This window comes from Pseudopodoces humilis, chromosome 4, assembly GCF_049639895.1.
Source record: "Pseudopodoces humilis isolate 2021_Gansu_Grassland_sample_001 chromosome 4, ASM4963989v1, whole genome shotgun sequence".
In the NCBI taxonomy this organism is placed as follows: domain Eukaryota; kingdom Metazoa; phylum Chordata; class Aves; order Passeriformes; family Paridae; genus Pseudopodoces; species Pseudopodoces humilis.
In genome coordinates this window covers 64,228,860-64,251,558 of record NC_142203.1, presented here as the reverse complement: position 1 = coordinate 64,251,558, position 22,699 = coordinate 64,228,860, and the positions used below count along the sequence as shown (strand labels likewise).

At 36.7% G+C, this 22,699-nt stretch overlaps 1 protein-coding gene across 4 annotated transcripts in view; it reads right to left on the bottom strand.

Annotated features, from left to right (window-relative positions):
* Positions 1-22,699, bottom strand: part of TTC33 (tetratricopeptide repeat domain 33) — a 43,639-nt gene that overhangs the window by 3,827 nt on the left and 17,113 nt on the right. For 3 of the 4 annotated variants that reach the window (XM_088054511.1, XM_014257017.2, XM_005527963.3), the window contains exons 3-4: positions 14,869-14,950; positions 8,114-8,245 (exon numbers count right to left, since the gene is read on the bottom strand). In XM_088054511.1, coding sequence (XP_087910637.1) covers positions 8,114-8,245; positions 14,869-14,950 — 214 coding nt within the window. Of the gene's footprint in view, positions 1-8,113; positions 8,246-14,868; positions 14,951-20,790; positions 20,856-22,699 lie in introns of all 4 variants that reach the window. The other variant, XM_014257018.2, reaches the window with a different exon arrangement.

The following is a 22,699-nucleotide window of genomic DNA, read 5'->3' as shown; positions in this document are numbered from 1 at the left end:
AGAAGCCAAATAAACTCCAAGCTTCAAGAGCTGCTCTAAAAAGAACTTCCAAAATCTTATAAACAATGTAATAGTAGTAGAAGTAAGTGTAGTTAGTAATGCTTCTTTCTTTCAGTTCAACTGGGAAAGTACTCACAAACACAAAGCCTCAACAGAGAAGTTTTGCAGTTAAAAACAAAGAAATATGACCATCTAAAGTAAGAAGAGGTCGCTACAATACTAGAAAAAAGCTACACCAAGAATTACAACTGTATTGTCTTTTAGTTATATTAACAGTGGTCACAGCTGAACCTACCTCCTCAAATTTAGGTACGTGTACACAAAAGCATGAGTGTATTTCACATTTATATGCAGTTATGAAAATGTGTCACCTCAGTGACCAAATTCTTTTATGACACGTACAGAAGCCCTCCTGTAAGATGGGAAAAATGTGATGATATGGATTGGGATGATATTTGGGAAGAGTTCTGGTAACTTGAATATTGAAGCTTTAAAGACATCACTGGAAATCACAGTATTATATATTTATATAATCTGTTGTAGTTTATAAATACTTGAAGCATGCCAAATAATTTGGAAAATCACAACTTTTCTTCTGCACTGACAGAAACTCATAGTTCATCCTTCTGATGGCATGTCCACCCATATGGACACTATATGATGGGAACTCAGAAGAAAAAGATACAAAATCAGATTTAAGAAATGCTGCCTATGCTATCAGTATTACTGCCGTTTTAGGAGGCAGCCTTTCAATTCCAGATGGGGAAAAAGAAAGCTTGATTATTGGTCCACAGCCAGTTCTGAAGTGTAGGAGCATGTTCAGCTTGAAACGGAAGAACTGAAGTTTAGTTGTTGTAAAACAGTGTCACTTTATTCAACTATGCTAGCTTTTAATTTTCAGGGGCATGCGAACAACAAGTAAACACCAAATGCTCTTTTTTTTATTTCAGTTGAAAACAAAATATAAACAACCACCATCTGCTTTCAGGCTTTCCATGAAAGAAGTCCCCTAATTAAAACCTGTCTATATAGTTATGTTCATACACAATAAATAACATTTGGTAAGCATGAAAGCTGCTTTGATGATTCACACAATACAGCATAAAAAGATCATCTTAGTAAATTTATTAGAAAAGAGTTTTTGTGCTTGACATTTTTATAAATAAATAACAAAATATTAAAGTAATTTTTTTAAGTGCTGCAAAAGATCAGAGGGATTAATTTTAAAGCAGTAATGTAAAACTGAAAAATACACACTTGTCATCCATTTAAAATTTTATGTTGCCACTGGAACAGCACCCAAAGCCACTAATTTCTACTAAGACAGAAGAAAAGAACAGTGATACTTTTAATGCTTCCCCTTATGGAGATGTAAATCTCCTTCTCCAATTGCCTGTCACATTATATGAAAACACAATGACACTACATAAAAGCGGTATTTCTAGCCTCATTTTAAAGAGGAGCTGTGATTTTAGAGATCCTGCATGTAAGGACTACAGGACTTAAAATCATGCAGTTATGTATCTGCTTTTGCTTCTGCAGGGAAATGCAATGAAAAACCTTCTGCAAGACCTTCTTCCTTGTGGAATTACAGTACATGAAAAGTCTGTATTTTTGAAGTATCTTACATTTTGTCTCACTAAATAGCATAGCTATTGCTAAAAAAGTAGCAAACAATCTTACATTTGTCCCATGAGCAGAGTCTCCTCTGCTGATCTGCATAGCCTTCAAGTGTGAAGGGCAATTCTGATCAGACTACGCTTTTTATACAGATTTCTGTGACACATGCACTTAGTAACTGCCACTATACCCCCAAAAACCATAATAAAAACCATAAAACCATAAAAACCAAATACCAGAAACCCCCCCAAAAAGCCAGGTGAGAATTTTAAGAGGTATCTGCTACCAAAGTTCATATTAGGCCTTAATGTTACATTTGGCAGACTTTCTGACCTGTTTCAAAGGATGTTTATCAGTGAAGTAACTAATAATTTTCTTTGTTAAATGCTCTTCTATGCAGAAATTTTCTTGTGTTCTTTTACAGCACTCAGGACAGCCCTTGGGGGAACTGATACATGAAAAGCTGGACAAGCCATGGCACTCACAGCCCAGAGAGCCAAACGTGTCCTGGGCTGCATCCAGAGCCCCGTGGGCAGCAGGGCAGGGAGGGGATTCTGCCCCTCTGCTCTGCTCTGCTGAGACCCACCTGGAGCACTGCATCCAGAGCTGGGGTCCCTGCATAAAAAGGACATGGAACTGTTGGAGTGAGTCCAGAGAAGGCAACAAAGAGGATCAGGGGGCTGGAGCATAACTCCTGCGAGGACAGTCTGGGAACAGTGGGGCTGTCCAGCCTACAGAGAGAAGGGTTCAGTAACCCCCTACAGCAGCCTCTCAGTATCAGCAAGGGACCCACATAAGAGCTGGACAAGGACTTTTACAAGGCCATGAAGTGACAGAACAAGGGATAGTGACTTTAAACTGAAAAAGGGTAGATTCAGGCTAGATGTAAGGAAGATATTGTTTACAATGAGGTTATTGAGAGACTGTAACACATTGCCCAGAGAGACGGGTAATGCTTATTCCTGAAACATTTAAGGCCAGGTTGGACAGGGCTCTGAGCAACCTGGTCTAGTTGAAGATGTCCTGGCTGATTGCAGAGGGTTGGACAAGAGTACCTTTACAGGTTCCTTCCAAACCAAAGCTTTCTATGGTTCTATGACAATATATTACTGGAATCTGAGTCTTATTTTTGTACTACTCACTATGAACATAAGTAATTTTTACAGAAGCATTTATCACATTAATGTATGAAATAGGAAAATAATACATTTTAGTATATTTAAAGACTCCTCATGACATTTCTCTCCTTCAAACAAGGAAAAAAATTCCCATCCTTTCAAGTATTTTCACTGTAGTTTAATTGTTCCTATGGTATAACCTCAATGGCAATTTTTATTTTTTTTTCTTTTTACTTTTTCTTTTTTTCTTTTTACTTTAACATCTTGAACTTTTCTGTGTAATTTTCTGTTCAGATTACTTCTACTTTTCAAGAAAAAAATTCTCTCTGGAAATTTCATCAAAAGTAATTCTGATACCTTACAAAATGAGGTGAACACAATATTTTGCACTTCTTATATTTCCAAAATTATTCAAAGGTTCTGTTGCTCTGATGTTCTGGAGAAAGTACTTGAAATATAGTAATTTTCGAGATCTGAAAGATTGTTTCTGCCTTATGTTTATTGGGATTTGGTTAAGTTACAAATGCATAAAGGTCTTTGTTTACATTTGGTAGATGTGTGTGAGGTATCCTCACTTCCACACTTTCCTTCTCTTTTGAAGAAGTTTGTGTCCTCCTTATCCTCCTCTTGTACTTTCCTTTACTTCAGTGACAGATTTCACAGATGTCATTTTGCACCAATTCCTTTCTTCACAGCCCTCCTTCCTAACATTTTGTGCCCTCACACCTCAGTGCACACCCCTGCATGGCTGCTGCCTGTCAGACCTCTTACACTCTGCTCTACCAGATGCAAGGATATGAGCAAGGATAACTAAAAAACAATAACCACAAAAATCAATCCCATCCTAGAAATTGACATAGTCAGCCTAAGAAAATAAAGCTTAAGTGTTGTCAGTACTTTCACCTTGAGAATCAGGAAAATCCAAAACATTTACTTCTTTATTACCGACTTATACTGCTAAAATTATTACAGGAATTTTAAAACAATGGTCAAATAAACTTTCTCCAACATCCCAGTTTGTCTTATCCTGTGCATCTGATTTAGCTAAAGCTTTCAACTACAAGGTCTTGATGTTGAGAAATGCACTCCTCAAAAGTCCTGAGCACCTGACAAAGGTAAATAACAGGAGACGTCAGCTAAATCAGCCACAAGCAATTGCAAAACCTGAGTACCCCTGGCAGAAATATATCTGAAAAGGGTATTTAAACTTTTGGAGATTTTCTTGCCCTTTAGCTTTCTTGACAGAAAATAAAAATCACCTGTCTTTTTGTGCATTAAAAGTCATGAAAATATATTTATGATTTCCAGCAGTGGTCAAAAAGGCAAAAAAGGATACCTCTGTTGTACATGGACACGGCAGGACTAACACAGAACCTTCCTGGGAAAGCTTATACTACTGGCTATTACTTCAATAACTCATTGGACTGATTAAAACTGCTGAAAATAATTTAACAGAACTCCAATTTAAATGAAAAAGCATGATACTTTCTCTCTTAACTTAGCATTTCCCAAATACTTTGACTTTTCAGTCAACCACCAATTTCCTTTTTATTACCAAAATATGCTTCTAAATGCTAACATCTGTAAAATGTTAAAATTTATCTCAAATTCAGATTAGTTATGTTAATTAGCTGCCTTCCAATAATCACAGACATTTCTCTCTTTGGGAGTAAAAAAATCCCACCATTATCTAAAAGACCTAAAACTATTTCTTTCAAGAGAGACAAAAGGAAAGGGCTGATCTGAGGATTCATATTGTCAAGGCATGATTCTTTTGACAAAGTGTCGTGTCATACTTAGGGACTGCTAAAGCACTAACTACTTAGCAGGAATAGCAGAAACCACATCCTTCAAAACATCAAGCAAAACCCATGTACAACTGGTGCGTATTTACACATCTACCCTCTCAACCTGGTGATCATCAGTATTCCAGATTTGACAGGGACCCAGAATGGGGTAAAGCTGAAGTCACAGAACCACAGAATGGCCACAGTTGGCCAGGACTTTCTGAGATCACCTGTGCCAAGCCCCTGCTCAAGCAGGGCCACCTGAACTGACCGCCCATGACCGTGTTCATGTCACAGGGCTGATGAACTTCTCCACGGTGGGAGACTCGGTGCTTTCATTCAGTCCTTGATCTTCTTGTGATTAGTTTTGGGTTTTTGTTTTAATACTGTTTTTGTTTTGGGGTTTTTTTTCCTTGATTAATCACAGCACGGGGCTCACCCTGACTCATGGGAGGAACTGTTCTAATGAAGCTACTAGAGTGAAATTGTTAAGTAGTTAAGATGTCATCAGCAGTAAAGGAAACGTAATTTGTAAAACCAAGTATTTGAAATGGAATGAGAGAAATATTGCAAGCCTGACTATATTTCTACAGTTACTACATTCACATTCCAGGTTTATTCAGGTGTGTTCTGCACATTGATTTGTAGAATTTAAGGAATTTCTTCCTTGACAGAGATAAAGTCCTCCTTGCTCACATTTAAGTATTACTGTTGAATTGAAAAAAAACAACTTTCATAAAAGGTAAATTAAAAGAGACTAATTTACCTCATTCTTTTTGTCCCAAGTTTGACAAAAATTAAATCCAAGCAAATCTTTCCTTCTTTTACTATTACACAGCTCATAATATACAACAGATTTGTTTGGAAGCAACATTTTAGACCTGGGAAACTTCAAATTAAAATACAGTAAATTGGTTTTTTTTTCCTAAGAAAAAACGCATCATTCATTGTAAAGTAATAAAAGTACTCAGACCATTTGGCAGGATGTGGGTAATGAAGACAGATGTTGGTGGGGGGAGAAATAAAGCAGAGAAACAGAAGAAGCAGTTTTTGAGAAGAGTATCTCAAAAATCTCAAAAAAAAATTACTAAAAGCCTTGCTATTTATGCTTTATTAACTTTTCTTTGCACAAAATATGATACAGGGAAAAATACGGAAAATCATGCCAATGAAAGACTAGTGGAAAAGGATAAACCACTTGGTCAAGAAGACTCAGTACGTCCAATAACTATGAACCCATTTCTCATTTTAAAACTCCTTCAATCTTAACCTCTTAAGATTCCTTAGAAATCACTTGGTTCAAAAACAGACAATGAAGATTATTTGCATTTTAGAACAAATCCCCAAGTTCTCTGTATGTGAGAATATTTTTATCAGAAGGCAGCTAGACCTACAGTCAGAAAGGCAGTGAAGTATGAACACACAGTACCAAAGCACTGGAGACACCACGAGGAGCTTCCACACCTCAGGCTCCCTGTTCAAAGGCAATCAAAAACACTAACAGGGCAAACTACCTGTGATAACCCCTCCTCCCTCCCTCTCCACCACAGTAAGGTCAATTTAACAATTACAGGAGTACCTAGAGCAGTGTTTCAGATGAATGAAGTGCTTTGATGCAAATCTCTGATTGTTCCCAATTAAAATGCTTTGCATCACCGACTAGTCTCAGATACATAAATTAGATCCCTTTCTGATTAAGCTCAACAAGGTACACTCTAAAGAGAGCACCTGAAGTGCTACTCTAAAATAAAAAAAAAATTAATATAATATGAACACTAGGTCTCCAGTACTCAAGGTACCCAGTCCCACTGGTGTTTCATGATTTGTCAATGTAGAAAAACCTTATAGGATCTGGTGAATCAACCTGCTGAGTGTAACTAGTACAGGTATATTACTATTTATAACATTTATTACAGCAACTGCAGCATTTTTTACAGAATAAACAGCATCAGTTACTTAGGATCCTTGAAGGAAATAAAACTCTAATTTTCCTGAGACTAGTGGATTTAAAATTCTCAGGCATAATTTACAGTGACAGTTTCATACACTTCAAAGGAAAAGATCCAGACAGACCAGACCATCTACCCTTACCTTCTACACCACAAAAGCCATGGAATGTCACCATTGCTGAAATGCAGATATGAATAGATTTATATGAGATATTTCATAATATGGTAGTGCACCAACAAAGGGGGCACACTGCACATCTGCAACACACAGCTTCTGTCTTAGGTTTTATCTAACAGGACTGGAACACCTCCCCTGTGAAAACGGGCTGAGAAGGTTGGGGCTGTTCAGCCTGGAGAAGAGAAGGTTGTGTGGAGACCTCATGGCAACCTGCCAGTATCTGAAGGGGAACTACAGGGAAGCTGGAGAGGGACTCTTTGTCAGGGACTGTAGTGACAGGACAAGGAGTAATGGGTACAAAGTAAAATGGGGGAAAATTAGGTATTAGGAAGATATTCCTTACTGTGAAAGTGCTGAGACTCTGGAATTGGTTACCCAGAGAAGGATACCCCATCTCTGGGAATGTTCAAGGCCAGGATGGGGCTTTGAGCAACCTGGTGTAGCAGAAGGTGTCCCTGCCCATTGCACAGTGGGGCTGGAATTAGATATCTTTAAGATTCCCTCCAATCCAAACCATTCTATGACTTTAGGTGATTCACATTGTTTGTATTTTTTTTTGGTTGGTTTGGGGTTTTTAACATTGCTCCTTACTACATTTTAAAAATTAGTTTTGCATGAATTGTTAACCTCCACCAAAAAAAACCCTATCTTTTTTTAATTCTTGAAAAATTTGAGACCAAACATTGTAACTTTGCAAAAACACTCTAAACTACCAATAAAATTATTTATCAATGTGTATCAAAACAGCACACAGACACTTCTATTCAAAATACAACCAGTATCTTTTTTTCATCTAAGAGGTCATGATGCATTGTTTTTCTAATGGAGCTCTGTGAATGTCTCTGAATTTGAGAGTTCACCTGTTGTGTTTTCACAGAAAGTAGCAGAAAACTATTATACTCCAGGAAAAAAAATGCATTTCAGCTACTGCAGAGTAGCTCTTTGCTCTCTCATTAAATGAAGAAGCAACTTCAGCCACCATTTGAGGTCAGGGAGTCAGAGGAAAGCAGGAATGAGTACATGTTATTTGCTGCATAAGCAGGACACATGGAAAACAAGACATTAGAATGTTATCAATAGGCATGAATAAAAACTGAATAATCAGCTGATCCCTGGACTTCACACCACCTTCATCTTTAAACTATGGTGAGCTGCACTGTAGCAGTACAGCACACAGAATGTAGTATGTGCAATTATGGCAGTATAATTGTTCTACTACATAAAGCCACCACATAAATATAGTATATGACACAAAAGACTTGGAGCTAGATAAGTCTTCCACAAGTCCAGCAACAAAACCACACAGGAAGTGTTTGTGAAACACAATAAAGCAGAAGGAACACCAGAGATAAATAATAACAATCTTTTTCCTTGTCTGTGTACAAGTTACCATAAGGATATACAGCAATCTTGGCATTTCTGTACTTTCCTTCTTACACACAATTAATTCTGTTATCCTACCAGTGCTATCTCTCCTAATCCAAGCTGGGCACGTCCCAAAGTCTGCCAGGCATCCCAGGAACGTGGGTTTCTCTGGACAGCCATTTCTGCTGCATGCACTGCTGGGAACATTTCATGTAAAGACATCAGGACCTGTATCAGAAATAGAAAAAGAAGAGGAAGAAAAATAAGCAAAACTGAAAATAAATTCAAGTTTTCTGGGATTACCCAGGCAACAACCACTGTTTCAACAACTAAGGACTGGATTCATCTTACCTAGCTTTATTTAGTTAAAAGTTAGTTGTCTGACCTCAGATAATCACCCAGACTCATTCCAATCCCCACAGAGAGAAACAGGCATGCTAGAGGATGATTCACCCAAACTATTTAAGCAACCCTATTAGAAGTAGATTAACTGCTTCTGAAGGTGTCTCTCCTTGTCAACAAACCCTACAGCTATAGAAACATAACAGAATACTCAGGAGGACAAACACATGGAGAACTGAACATAGTAAATGTGCAAGTACTGTTGAAAAACTCCTGGACTGTATTTATTTTTTTTAATAGAGAACTGGAATCTACCATAAACAGTGCGGTACACATGATACAATTATAGAAACAATCCCGGTAACACAGCATGGAAACAGACCTTAACAATGACTCTTGTATTTAGAGAACAAGCATTCTGCAGAGCCTAACTTAGACATGACATCACCTACATAAAGTAAGAAAAAAAGTGGTTTCTGAATGTGAAAATCTCTGTTGCTCAGCAGTTACCACAGGATTATTCTTCTTGCATCAAATCTCCACAACTAAGGCAATAAATCACAGTTAGCAATGCACAACGTGGCTCAAAGCTTGCCTTATGTTTCCAATACCACCATGAGATTGGCACATCACCTGAAGACCTGCATCACTCTGAGATCATGATTTCAGACACCCACATGCTATGGTGATAGATACCAGTGTAAGAAACAAACGACAACTGCATTCCTGCAGTATGATGAGAACATCAACCACAAGGGTTAGACTCATGTGTGGGAAACCACTTTCATCCTAACTGACCGCAACTATGATGAATAATATTAGAACACATTAGGACTATTGCTGAAGTTTGAAACAGATTTATTTAACCTTAATGTTCTATGATATATTATATAGATAAATATGAGTATGGAGTAGAGGAGGAGTCAAATGCAATAATCTTGAGTATTTACTCTAATTAACAAATAGTACATATACAGCATAGAGGTGAGCAGCACATTAAAAAGAAGAGGAGGAGGGTAAGGAGAAAGCAAAGATTTACTATAGGAAGAAACCCTGGACTGAAAAAATCAAGAAACAAAGTTTCTGAATAACTCTTTGGATTGATACTTCTGCTGTTCTAGTATGACTAGATTTCTCAAAAGACTAGTCTTATGGCTTCACTTTAATTCCATTCAATGGACTGTACCTTAGAATTCAGCAGTACATAATAATCTTTAGAAAAACCATCTACAGCAGTATATCATCTTCCCCCTTTTTCGTGTTCAACAGTTCTCAATGACTACACCTGAAAAACCACACTGAAAAAGGAATAAAAAACACTCCTAGCACAAAGATTTCCTGTGCACAGATTTGACAAGTGGTGTTCAGTCATTTTTGGGTAGGGCCACACGGGCCAGAGAAAGCCAAACAGAACCACATGTGCTGTAGCCTCTCTTGTCACACAGCGTGCCTGTCACATGTTCCATGTGCAGCCACGTCAAGTACGTGTGTATATATATATATATATACACGTACACACACTCATTACATATATATATAGTGTACATATAAAGTGATGTATGTATATATAGTGATATAAATGTATAGTGGTAATACTCTATTAGAAAACATTCTTAAAACTAATCCAAAAATTAGGAAAAAAAATTTACAAAGCAGAAAAAACATCTCAAGACTCTCACCCCACACAAACACACAAATATATATATGTGTGTTAAAAGTGACTGGAGGGAAAAGTCTTATAGAGATGTTCAGTAAGTGGATTTTCAGGACTTGTTTCATTCAAAGAGATTTATCCTTGTTACATGCTTTAAAACAAAAAATATCCATGTCCTATAATAACTTAGTTTAACAGATCTAGCTTTAAATTTTAGAAAAAGTCATACAGGAGAGATTAGAAGAATTAAAAGAAATCAGTGGCAAAAAACCAATTGAACATAGCAATTCTCATAAGGAGACTGACCAAGTATTAGAAATCCAGGCAGCAGAGTGACCCATCCTGTTCTGCCCACAATATTTTGGAAGTGTTATGAATCTGAGTAAGTTCTGGTTTTAAATGAGCTCAGTGGATTGAGGCTGAATCACTATATATAGATACATGCCATGTCCAGTGCAACTAACCCAATTCCTTTTTCCATCCAGTAAATCATTTCAAAATACAGATGAATAAAATTCATCCTACCCGTAAGTAGTTTACATTTATCCATGCCCTAAAGCAATTACCACTGCACCACACAGAAATGTTAATTTGCAATTTAGATTTCTGGAGTTCACACTAATATTTTGAAACTTTACTCTACACACTACACATCCCGATTTCAGAAAAACAAATTAAAAATAACTGACACTTATTAGGTGATTTGCTATTATCTAAACTTGGGATTCTAAGTCTGGTCATGTCTTAGAAACCTTGTAATTTCTTAAGCAAGAAGACAGATGAGTAGAAATTGATATTATTTCTTCACTGAGTTCAACAATAAGAAAACCTTTAGAAGAGGGGAAGTGGAATGATTTGAAGTGATGGGTTTCATACATAAAAACAAAGAAGAGTCATATCTGAAATCCTGGTCCTGTTCAGTGAATGCAAATTTACGACACAGCATTGTAGGAAACTTAGATTCTCATACATCCAAAAACATCCAAAAAATTATTAAAAGGAACTTGATCTGATGATTTACATTTGAATTTATTTGTTTCTAAAAATACATATAAAAAAACCTGTATTGTCTACTTTAAAAATTCTGTCATAGCTGCATGGTTATCTGAGATCTGAGGTGCAAGTGTCACGAGACAAGCAACACAAACCAGGTGACTTCTCAGGAGTGGTACTGAACAGCAGCAAGTCTGGCTCCCATGAGAGTTTTGTTACGTAACAAGTATCAAGTCCTTTGATACCCTTCTTCATTCAACAATGTCCCACATGGTCCAGTAATCAAATGTTAAGATAAAAAAATCAAAGAGTATGTCAAAGTCTGTTCCTCCATCTTTGTAATTCAAAGCTTTAACAAACTAATCCAGTCAATATTTAAGAAATTCAGCCCACAATTAATTTCAAGCAGTCTTAGTAGGTGCATTAATAGAAGCAGATTTTTACATTCTTTTGAATATACTAATAATAATACTTATCTAACATCAGAATCAAGATTAGTTTGCTGTTGCTGGGTCTTTTTAAAAGATTTTTGGTTTTCAACAAAAATGCAGAAATGAACTTCCATAAACATTTACTTTCCAGTCATTGTTCTTGCAATGAGGAAGCAGCTGAGGCTGGTTATGAAGTATCAAGCATGCATACTGACAGATCTTGCATGCAAAGAAAAGTGCACCCCTAACCTCTCAAAAACCATAAAAATCTGTTTTTAAATGGATTAAAGAGTAGCTGAGAGCAACGGGAAAAATATCATCAAATTTTATGGTTTTTTGAAGCAATTGAGAAATTCCTCAGCTCCCGTGCCATGTGATTTTCTGGAAATACACTTATTTCAAGTATCTTTGACAACTAGGAACTTTAAACACTATTTCTGCTCTTCAGAAGTACTGAAAGACATTGGTCCTACATCTATTAAAATAGAGATCTTTGAGAACTTACCATAAACATTTACAGATTCCTACAATGCCATTATCATATTTATCTGAGCTGCATATTAAACAATGCGGTATTGAGAATGTTACATTTTCTGTTGAGAAAGGAAATACTAAAGAATTGAGAAGCTCATGTGTAACCCAACATAAGGTTATCCTAATAAATGTAAGGATATATGACAGATACTCAAGCCTGTGCAAAAAAACCCACTTCGTCCTCCAGTGTTAATTCTCAGAGTTACTTCACAAATCAAGACATTTTCGAACTGACAGAAAATTAATACAGACCACAAAGAATCTTTGCATATTGCACAGTCATTTCTGACATCAATCTCCTCTAGTATGTGACACATATACCAAGACATGGGGATTTTTTATAGACCCAGTGCTGGTCAAGACCTTGCTGAAGTTGGTGTACAGTTCTTCCAAAGCATTTTCACAGAGCTCCACAGTAATAGCTGCAGTATTTGTGACTGGAATAATACAGTCAGCTCTAAGACAGTATCCTTTAAATATTGGGAACAAAATTTTTTTGAATGAATTATGTATTCCTATTTCAGCAAAAGTGGATTTCTACAGCTCACATCAGTGCTGTTAGAAGAACAAAGGTATCAAATTACCCATTCTACTAAACAGCTTCCAGTAAGCATAAGTCATACTGCAAAAAAACATCTGCAATAATTATTTGCATGTATGAAAGAGACATTACCAATTGAAACATTACAGGTTTTAGTAAAAACATTCTAGAAATAGTTTTATAAATTAATATCTTGTACACAAGCCTTTCTTGGGTTCTCATTCACAAGTGTAACAAGTGGTACGTAATATAAGAAAGTGAAATCAAAAAGAAATGGTGCAATTGCCATGAACTTCTCTCTTTTTCCGGAAAGAAAGCAAAGGGATGGTGGAAGCAGAGGCCTGGGCTACTTTGTTTTTCTCAGCTTTCATTACTCTTGAATTGCTGCATTAGTCAAGGACAGCTAATTCACAAGATGAATCAAGAGTCACACAGCTGTTTTGCAGTTCCTTTCTGTCAGCAGAAAAGCTCTGTGTCTCTAGCTCACCTTTTCTATTTTGCTGAAATACAGGGACTGGGAAGCCAAGTAATCAACAACCCCTCAGTACTAGGTATTGCATCTGGAGCACAGATTGAAGCACGTAGCAGGCACCTCTTTGAATAATTCATTGCATCATAGCTCAGATACAGGTAGGCTTCCACACTTCATAGTTCTGCTATTTTCAGTGTGAAAATACTTAATTTTGGTATCATTTCAAGTAAATAAAATGCTTTTGGGGACCTATCTTAAATTCTTGCATTCACATAAGACCATAACAAAGAACAGTTACAAGGGAGCTGTTCACTAATTTGTCCCGCTGAGCAGAACTCTCCTAAAATTTTTAACAGCTTTCTGTTTTATTCAAAACAGAGTTAAATCTTTAAATTATGGTAATAAAATTTATCAATACCATCTTCACATCTTATCAGATTTTCTTTACTAGTGAAGTCAAAAATTAAACGTATAAGGGAACTGCTACATAAGTTAACACCCTTTACAGCAATCTGGAGTGCTACTAATTAAAGCAGAATCCTGTGTCTTCCAATAACGTATAATCAGGATTTGAAATTCCTTAATACAAAGCTCTGCAGATGTTAGAAATGTACACAGAAGCAGAAAGCATTGAAACAAATTTGTTGAAGAAAAATCTTTCAAGCACTTCTAAACACAGAGATGTCCCAGAGCCAAAGCTTGCTGAAGAGCCTGGGAAAAGGATCAGGAGAGTAGTATTGCTACATGCTCGTGCCATTTGTGCAACTCTTTCCCAGTCATTGCACTAGGCTAAACATTTACACTAACACTTATGGAAAGACAACATACTTCTCCCGAAACAGTTTAAAAGAAAAACCTTTAAGCTATAAAGTACTTCTCAAACCAAATGCATAACCCAATATGATCTAAACCTTCTGCAGCCATATAAAACAGAAGCATCCTTCAGTATTACCATACTGAAATTATGATTATTCTGTTAAATCTTTTGCAGAATCAAACTCTCTTCATTTCACCAGACAAGACGAATGTGAGGAGCAAATGTGGTTAACGGCCATTAGAAAAAGCAGCCATCACACCTTGTAAAAGAACCAGCATTGGTTCTTGGGGTTTGTTGAGGTTTGGGTTGTTTTGGCTTCTTTTTTGGGGAAGTGGGGGTGTTAGGGTCTTGACTGGGGTTTTTACACAATAAAAGAATTAGAGTAACAACAAAAGATTTTAGAACTAAACAGTATAGCAGGCTTCCTAAAAGTTATATAATACATTCACCAATTTTATTTTTTTTTCTTTTCTTCTCCAAACAATGTATTTTTTCTGGACAGCTTGCTGAGACTGAATAGGCACAGTTCTATGGGGAATGTTGAGATGCATCCTAGAATCCAGAGGGCTCTTATGGGAGCCACAAGAAAGTTGGAGTGGGACTTTTTACAAGGGCATGTAGTGATAGGACAAGGAACAGCTTCAAACTGAAAGAGGACAGGTTTAGATTAGATATTATGAAGTTTTTACCTGACTGATGTAACACATAAATACAAAAACAGATTGAAGCAAATAATTTGCATACAGTACCCATGTTTAATATTGTCTGTGGGTTGTATTAAGCCCAGTCTTTAGAAAGAGCAGGCAGATTTTTAATGGTCAGATTCACTAATCTATCACACTAAGGCTCTCCTTGATCCCTCCAATATAATTTTAAGCATTTCCATTTTTTACTCCCCAATGCATTATTTCAATTTCTGTTAAAAGACACCCTCTGGTTGGTAAAAATGAAATACCTAAATGTGCTGTAGTTCCTTCACGCAACAACTAAACAATGTTGTCCAAGTATCTGTTCACAAACACAACGTTTTCTAATTTCTAAACTGGCAAAGAACTGTCACGCTTTACCTGTGATTTCATCTCATAAAGCATAGCATCCTCTGGAGTTAACTGAAGTGCTTCATCCCACTTGACAAGAGCCTCTCTGTACCTGTAGTTAAAACAATATTACAGTGTCAACATATTTAAAGGGACTGGATATTTCTTTTTATATCCTGACATTGTCCTAAATAAAGTGCCATGGCGTATGATTAGTATTAATTATTTTTCTAATTACTTCCCCCTAAGAGATTTTGAACTGTTTTCAGGAACTGGGTATTTTTTTGTTCTGATCAAATGGATGCTAAGTACTACTATAGAACTGACCTCAAGTGAATTTACGAGGCAACATTGGAAACCTGAGGCAAAGTTTAATGACTTAAAACTAGAAATCTTGAACTGAGTCCAATTTCCCTCATTGTCAAAATAATCCTTAGCCAGGCATAAAGAAATAAACTGTCAACTCAACATGCCATGATACAGTCAAAATTAAAAATTTCTTTTCATTCTAAAAAGCCTTCATTTCTGTACAGTAAGATAATGTAAGACAATGTAAGACATATATACCAACTTTGGTATAAAAATATAAGCAGGAAGTTGAAAGTAAACAGCTATAATGAAATCACTCTTTGGAAAAGCATATGCTATGTTGCTCTTTCCTAGGAAAAAGAACAAAATAGAAGAATTGACCAAAACAAATAAAAAATAGCTTTTTGTCTTGAACAACGAGGTAAAAACTTAAAATGTGGTAAAATTTGAACCACAATGAAGAACTGTAAGAGAAGAGTGAGATGCAATTACAGATGTGCAGTCTTTCAGCAATAAAAGTGGCTTCTCATCAACATTAAGGAGTCTGTAGGGTTATCACACATTCTCTGAAACTTCAAAATCCACATTTGTAATGGAACTGTGTGGGAACACCTGAATTTATATTAATTACACTGCAAAGGTATGAAAACAGTTACTCTTGGGGGATACACATGCTTCAATTTTAATATAGTATAAGTAAAACTACTGCAATTTTCACAGACCCTTCATACAAAACTGTTTTTATCTTCCCTTACTCCCCAGTTTTCCCTCCTTTTCCTTTCCCCAGTTTTCAATTCTCTAGGTTGTATCACAGCCCCAGGTTTTCCAGAGTAGGGACATAAAGACTTCAGAAACTTCACATAAAGAATTCAGAAAATAATTTAGAACAGAAAACTGGACTGGAAAAGCAATGCAACTGAAGTCAGACTCTCATTATGATTCAGATATCAGTTTGCAAATTACACTAATGAATGTGATATTTGAGTGTAAAGCAATGTATGTTTCAACAAATTTTTACTTCCTCGAAGTTTAGGGACCAGCTGCACATTTTTCATCTCAGTTCACACCCCGTGGGCAGGTGTTCACCCTAAGAAAACATCGTATTTTCTACATGCCTCAATATAAGTTTTATGCTGCTATTTACTTAGTGGGGACTACTTTTAGAGAAGACTATAGTTTAGTTTGAGACCTAGCATAGACCTTGCAAATAAAGCATACATGAATAAGGATCCGCAGCTCAGTTAGGTGGTGTCCTGGCCATGTAGAAAGGTGCAATAGTGTGAGTACAGCAAAAAAAATTCAGTAAAAAAAAGTTTTGGAGAACAGAGCAATACAGTAATAACATCAGTAGCCAGAAAGAAAGGAACAGCACTGGCACCCTGCAAGTAAAAAGATGTTGAAGTAAAAACAAAAGTAAAAACAAGTAAAAATAAGTTGCATTTCAGGAACCTTCACTGCTCAACGCACCAATCTGAATGTGATAAAACTCCTAGCAAGAACCAGCTACCTCTGAAGGAAGGATCAAATATAAGCTAATATCCCCCAAATTCTACTGGGTTTTGCTGATGGTTTGTCAACAGTCTACCAACAGAATAAAGATGGACAAGGGAGAAAAAGTTGTACATTCACAGAAACACTATGTGTGTTCTGTGTGTGAACAGTAAATTATGTAACTCTGTCTGCGAGAGTATTATGTCTGCATAATATTATGTCTACATAATACTCTGTCATGACTCAAGAGAAGGATGCTAAAATTCTGCAACAGAATGCCAGAATCACTTCCCAGACTAAGAACACAACAGTAGAGAGCTGGTGAAGGAAAAGTTCCACTTAGTCAGAAGACCGACTGCTGACAACCAGCTAACAGTCTGCAGATACCCACAGGCCCGTGAAACAGTCATCTTTTCAGTGCACTTATTTACTTTAGAGGAAGGTCTTATAAAACTTGGCTGTTCTTTTAAGTAATCAGAGAAAAAGATGCTTCTATTGCTGCTCCAGGAGAAACCAAGGATACTGTCCTTACTAAGCAAAAATGAACCATGTTGCTTGCTCTAGAAATGCAAATTTAGGAAAAATTATTTATAAAAAGGTAGTCCATTAATCAAAGAATGTTCTATTACATTCTTCTTAAGGAAAAGGTTATATAAAAGATTATATTAAATATCAAACACCATACTGAAAAAGGTTCTTAGATAAGATTATAAAGTCAGTGTTCAAAAAAATCCTTTATGAAAACCATAAACCTTAGCAGAAATAAGAAGGGAATTAACATAGGGGTAGTGCTGCAAAATAATAATTTTAAAGATAGACAATTTTATTGTTTCTCAGGATGCTTTTTTTAGCTGAACTGTACAGCTTTACCACTGTCCTTTACCATGGTGAGGAGACGTAGTTTTGTAAAAGAAAGCTTTGATATAAATATGACATCTGTTTAGGGCTTGGAGCAGCTGTCATATAAGGGGAGGCTAAGAGACACAGGACTATGCAGCCTGGAGAAGGGAAGGCTCAAAGGAATCTTACCAAGGTGCAAAATTACCCAATTTGGAAGTGGGGCAGGGAATTCAGAAGATGGAATCAGACTCTTCTCAGTCATGCCCAGTGACAGGACAAGAAGCAACAGGCACAAACCAAAGCACAGAAAATTCTGTTTACGCATATCTCCATCACTGGAGAAAACCAAAACTCAACTTGGAAACATCCTGAGCAACTCACTGTAGTTGACCCTGCTTCAAGCAGGACCCAGGGTAGCAAAATCTCGAGTTCGCTATGATTGTATGATACTAAGATATCAGCAAAAACAGCGATAAATGATTTAAGATATTATTATCTCTTGGCTAAATGAAAACCAATTTTAAGCAAAATATAAGCTGACAAAAATTAGATCCATTACTTTTTAGATCCCTGGGATGGCTATAAAAATTTAACTATTGCAGTAGTAAAGTCACAGAATACCAATAATGGACATATCCTGTTTTTAATGGGTTATGAAAACACTATTTCCAGAAAAATTAAAACCCTTATGTGTATGTACGTTGCAAGCAAGCACCTAAACAATAGTACACAGCATTTTTAAGATAAGACTAATATTTTGAAAGATAGAATTCTATCTAAAGTAGTATATAGGAGTATACAGATACAGTATATCTACCCACAGTGATTTCATCCAAGTATTTCACTTCACTACAAAAAAAAATTACACAATTACAATCACAATTTAATTTGCATTTTCTGTTCTTTATTACAAAGCTGTAAAAAGAAATAAATTACTGATAACTGGATACATCCGGAATGGCTTCAGAACGCAAGACCTGATGGATTCAGAAATTTCTTATTTAACAGTCATGAAATCCCATAGCTCCCCTAAATGACTACAACTGCTCTCTTCAGACGTGCTCCTGACCATCTGCGAGCTGCAGAAACTTGGCACATTTTTCTACAACTTGCCAAACTTTTGAAACAAACATCTCATGCTTACACTTCACTTTTTCAACACCACTTCTGGGAAAACAGGATCTCTTCAACTCTTAAATAAAATCATTAAAACAAAATTTAAGATGAAAGTTTGCAGCTTGGTAAAAAACCTAATACTCATATTATACAGATATTGATTTCTGAATCATATACATAAAATGCTAAAAATGAGCACTACAGCTCATGCAGGATTTAGAGTCCTGTATTTTTACTCGCAGGCTTGCTAGAGGCTGATGCTTCAGGAAGAGAGTGAGACAGGACATAATCAGAGTGACAACATCTGCAACTATAATAAAAAGAGGAGATGGTATAAAATTCAGACAAAACAAGACATCTGCAGGAGAGAGGCAGAGTACAGGAGCAGAGTGTCAGGAGAAGGCATGAATAAATGTAAGTCCTAGGATTTCTTTTAGAATTGGATAGGTACTCCTACCATCAAATATTACAGGATAATGAGGAAAAACACAGACAAAGCTAAGAAAGGGACAACAAATTTTAAAAAGAATATGCCTCATTGTCAAAGATTCCTATCAGAGGAGGAACAAGAATGGTCAGTGGCCACCAGCAACACCATCTACAACAATTTTTAACCGAGTGCTGGGTGAAACTCTGAATTTGTTGGAAACCTGAGGAAAAGAACACTACTCAGTAATTATACAGACCACATAAAAAGAGAAATGAAAATTAAAGCAGAAGTTGATTACAGGAATAAACTTCTCTTTTTAAGCTGAGAGATGACACAGGGCTAGATGAGGAAACTAGGAAGGAAAGCAAGAATGAATGTAACATGTCCTTTTTGTGTTTAACAACTTCAGATTTCTCTAACACAGCTAGGTTTTCACAGTAAAGTACGTCCTCTGCTGGGGGTGAGGAGAGAGATGAACAGCACTTAGTAGAATCATTTGGAGAAGAACAGTTTTTAAATAAGCAACAAGAAGTTGTTTGCTCACACACAGAAAACTGATGTCCACAGCACATTTAGTCTGATAACAGTCACAAGATTGGTGCACCTTACTATCATGCTTCATGTGTTTAAAATGTTCTTTTCAACTTTCCAATTTTTTGTCAGACAATTCTGATAACTATAGGTGAATCATGACCACTGCAGCACAAGAGCATGGCTATTTTGTAGTAAAGTGTCAAAGGCCACTTTTGATTATGTATGTAAAGAAACATCTACTTTACTATCCACCATAACTTTCAATAAAATGTTTTAATTTAACAGTCTCAATTAGGCGTGGCTAGAGGTGGATGGCAATTATTCAATGGCACATGACAATATATGTGGGTCTTACCCCACAGTAAAGGAGAGATAAACTTACTGCAGCTACCCTTTGTGAAGACAAACTCTTATAAATTCACAGTGGGGCAAAACAACATGCACATATCTGAAGTACATAATTTCAAATCCCATGTATTCAAAGTTACTATTCTTGCACATATTAGACCATTCAAAATCAGGACATTGACACCTGGACACTTGTAGTGCACAAAGTGAAATAAATTCTAGAAATAAGTCTAGTTTATACAGTGAACACAAAGCTCTGTTACATGTAAATCAGCTGAACATAACATAAAATCAAATAGCTACACAAGTATTTCAAAGAGACTTCTCTCTCTCAACAACTTCCACAGAAGAATAGATGGGAATTACCATTTCATCATGTGCCAAAAGTAATTACCATCTATCATCACAATGAACTACAAGATCAAAGGTTTGATGTAAACTCCACTCACAGGTTTCCTAATTTTTATTCCAGCCACACATGTAAATATGGCCAATTTCTATCATTGTATCTATTAGGCAAATGCAGTTTTGAAACTACCCTTGTCCAAGAAAAACTATGAAATAAAATACTGGAGAAAGATGAACAAGTTCATATGAAAAATCAAGTACTCTAAAGCAAAAGCCACAGAATCAGGATTCTGGTACCATCTCTGACACACACCCTCTCACACACAGGATTTAATTTAATATTTAAATTCCTCACATATGATATGAAAAAGTCATCTCAAAAAATTACTACTATTTCACAATCACTTCTTTGAGACACAGGAATGGAATAATTAAAGCGAAAAATGACAGAGAAAATGGGAAATGAGCAAACCTGTCTTTCACAAATACATTTCATATTGAATTGAGAGCTGAGGGCTCTGCTACCTTTGACTTACTTTACCCCATTCTTTACTTGTTCAATCACTGTTTCTTGGTTCACCCACTCAGATACTGCACTTACCTGTAAGCAGACAAGAAAATTTGTAACACAAAGGCAAAACATCTAGGTGCTAATCAAATCTCTTGAAGCTAAATTCCACAACCACTTTAATTCCTGGGCCATCAGTGTGTGCAATTTTAGGGCTTTGTCCCTGAAAAGGGAGGCTTTGAGAAGCATGTATGCATGTGCCTACACTTGTTTACGCTTCAAAAATGACATCAGTACTTAAGCTTTGACTGAAGAGAATTATACAGCTGGTTAACAAGCTAATTCAAAGCACATATTTTTCTTTTTAAAAATCCTTTATACTCAGGGGAAACAGAACAAGTAAATTGCATATTACTAACCAAAATCTTAGTTAAAACATACCAATCACATGCAAAATTCTAGATACTGGACATTCTATAGCTTTGTTTCTGGCCTTGATGCAGATCCTCTCTGAACTTTGCACTGCTACTTCATATTTTTCTCTCAAAATATGGATTTAAAAGAAAACATACGTAACAGAGAGGAATTTACTTACCTGCAATAAGATTGTATCATGCTGACTGCCAGAAGGGCTAAAAATACACTGCTAATCATTTGCAGTAGTCCTAAGAATTCAGTAGCATATTTTTTAAGTGAGAATACCTAGTATCTCAAGTTCTTGCTACAAGCTGTTAACAGTTAAACAGTTGAGTGTTTGGGGTAGAGTAAAGGAACTCCAAGAAATTACACTTCTTTCAGTTAAGTAGTGGTTTTGCTGGTTTAGTTTTGTCACGAAAACCACAAGTTTTCAATCAAAGTGACTGCTGTCACTGACTGCATACTTGATTAACTATAGAAATAATAACAGACAGACTGCAGTGAGAAGTATTTAGGTTTTAACCATGTAAAAATTTGAAGCTGCAGTAAGAATAAATGTTTGGCCTTTAGGAAGAGACAAAATAAATAAACTATTTCTACTCATATTCTATTAATACTAAACTGTCAATTACAAAATAGTACACAAAGATGTGCAAAAAGGCACAATGAAATATCTTAATCTGCCAGATCACGTGCAACATTTGAGAACTTCTCTGCAGCCAGGCAAACCTCCTACCTGTATTTCTCTAGTATCTATAGCTGCAAGTTAGGTAACATACCTGTTTGCCATTTAGAAAAGGCAGTGCTAAAAACAGAGTTGTTGAGACACAGGTGTGATAGATTAGCATTTAAGAAAACAAAGAGAAACACCTAAGGAAGTTAAAACCTCTGGAGGCTGATGGGAGTTTGTCTCCTAGCCAACAGCTGGCCATTTCTAAGAAGTGACAGCAGTTTTAACCATTGAAAAGTGAGATCAACCTGTGAACACTACCTTAAGACCTAAGCCTGGGAATTTCTTTGTCTCTTTGTTTCCTGGCTGTGAAAGGTAACTGAGCTTTAGCTGGCTTCCCGTCCCTGCCCAGGCCATGTGGCCCGGGCAGGGGCTGGGCTGGGCCCAGCGGCTCCCGGCCGGGAGATGGGGCCTGCGGGGCTTGCCCCGGGCTCTGGCCGGGCCAGGCCGGTCCCTGGCTCGGCTGCAGTTTCTGCTGTGACTGAAATCACCAGAGACTGCCGAGTAAAGAAAGAAAAAGCTCTTGACCTGCGGCGGGCTGAGACAGTGACCAAACTCTCCAGAGCAGCCACGAAGAATCTTCCATTGCAGACAACTCCAGCTGCTGCTCCGGCAGAGATCACAGAACCATCTACAAAGCCTGGGCAAGATTTTAACCTTTTCATTACCCAGATGAGATTTGCAGATTAATCCTTTTTTTCCAGAGAAAAAAAAAGAGAGTAATCAACATGTAAAGAGACTTTATAAACTATCAGAGACAGTAAAGAATTAAGCTTCAGAAAAGGTAGAG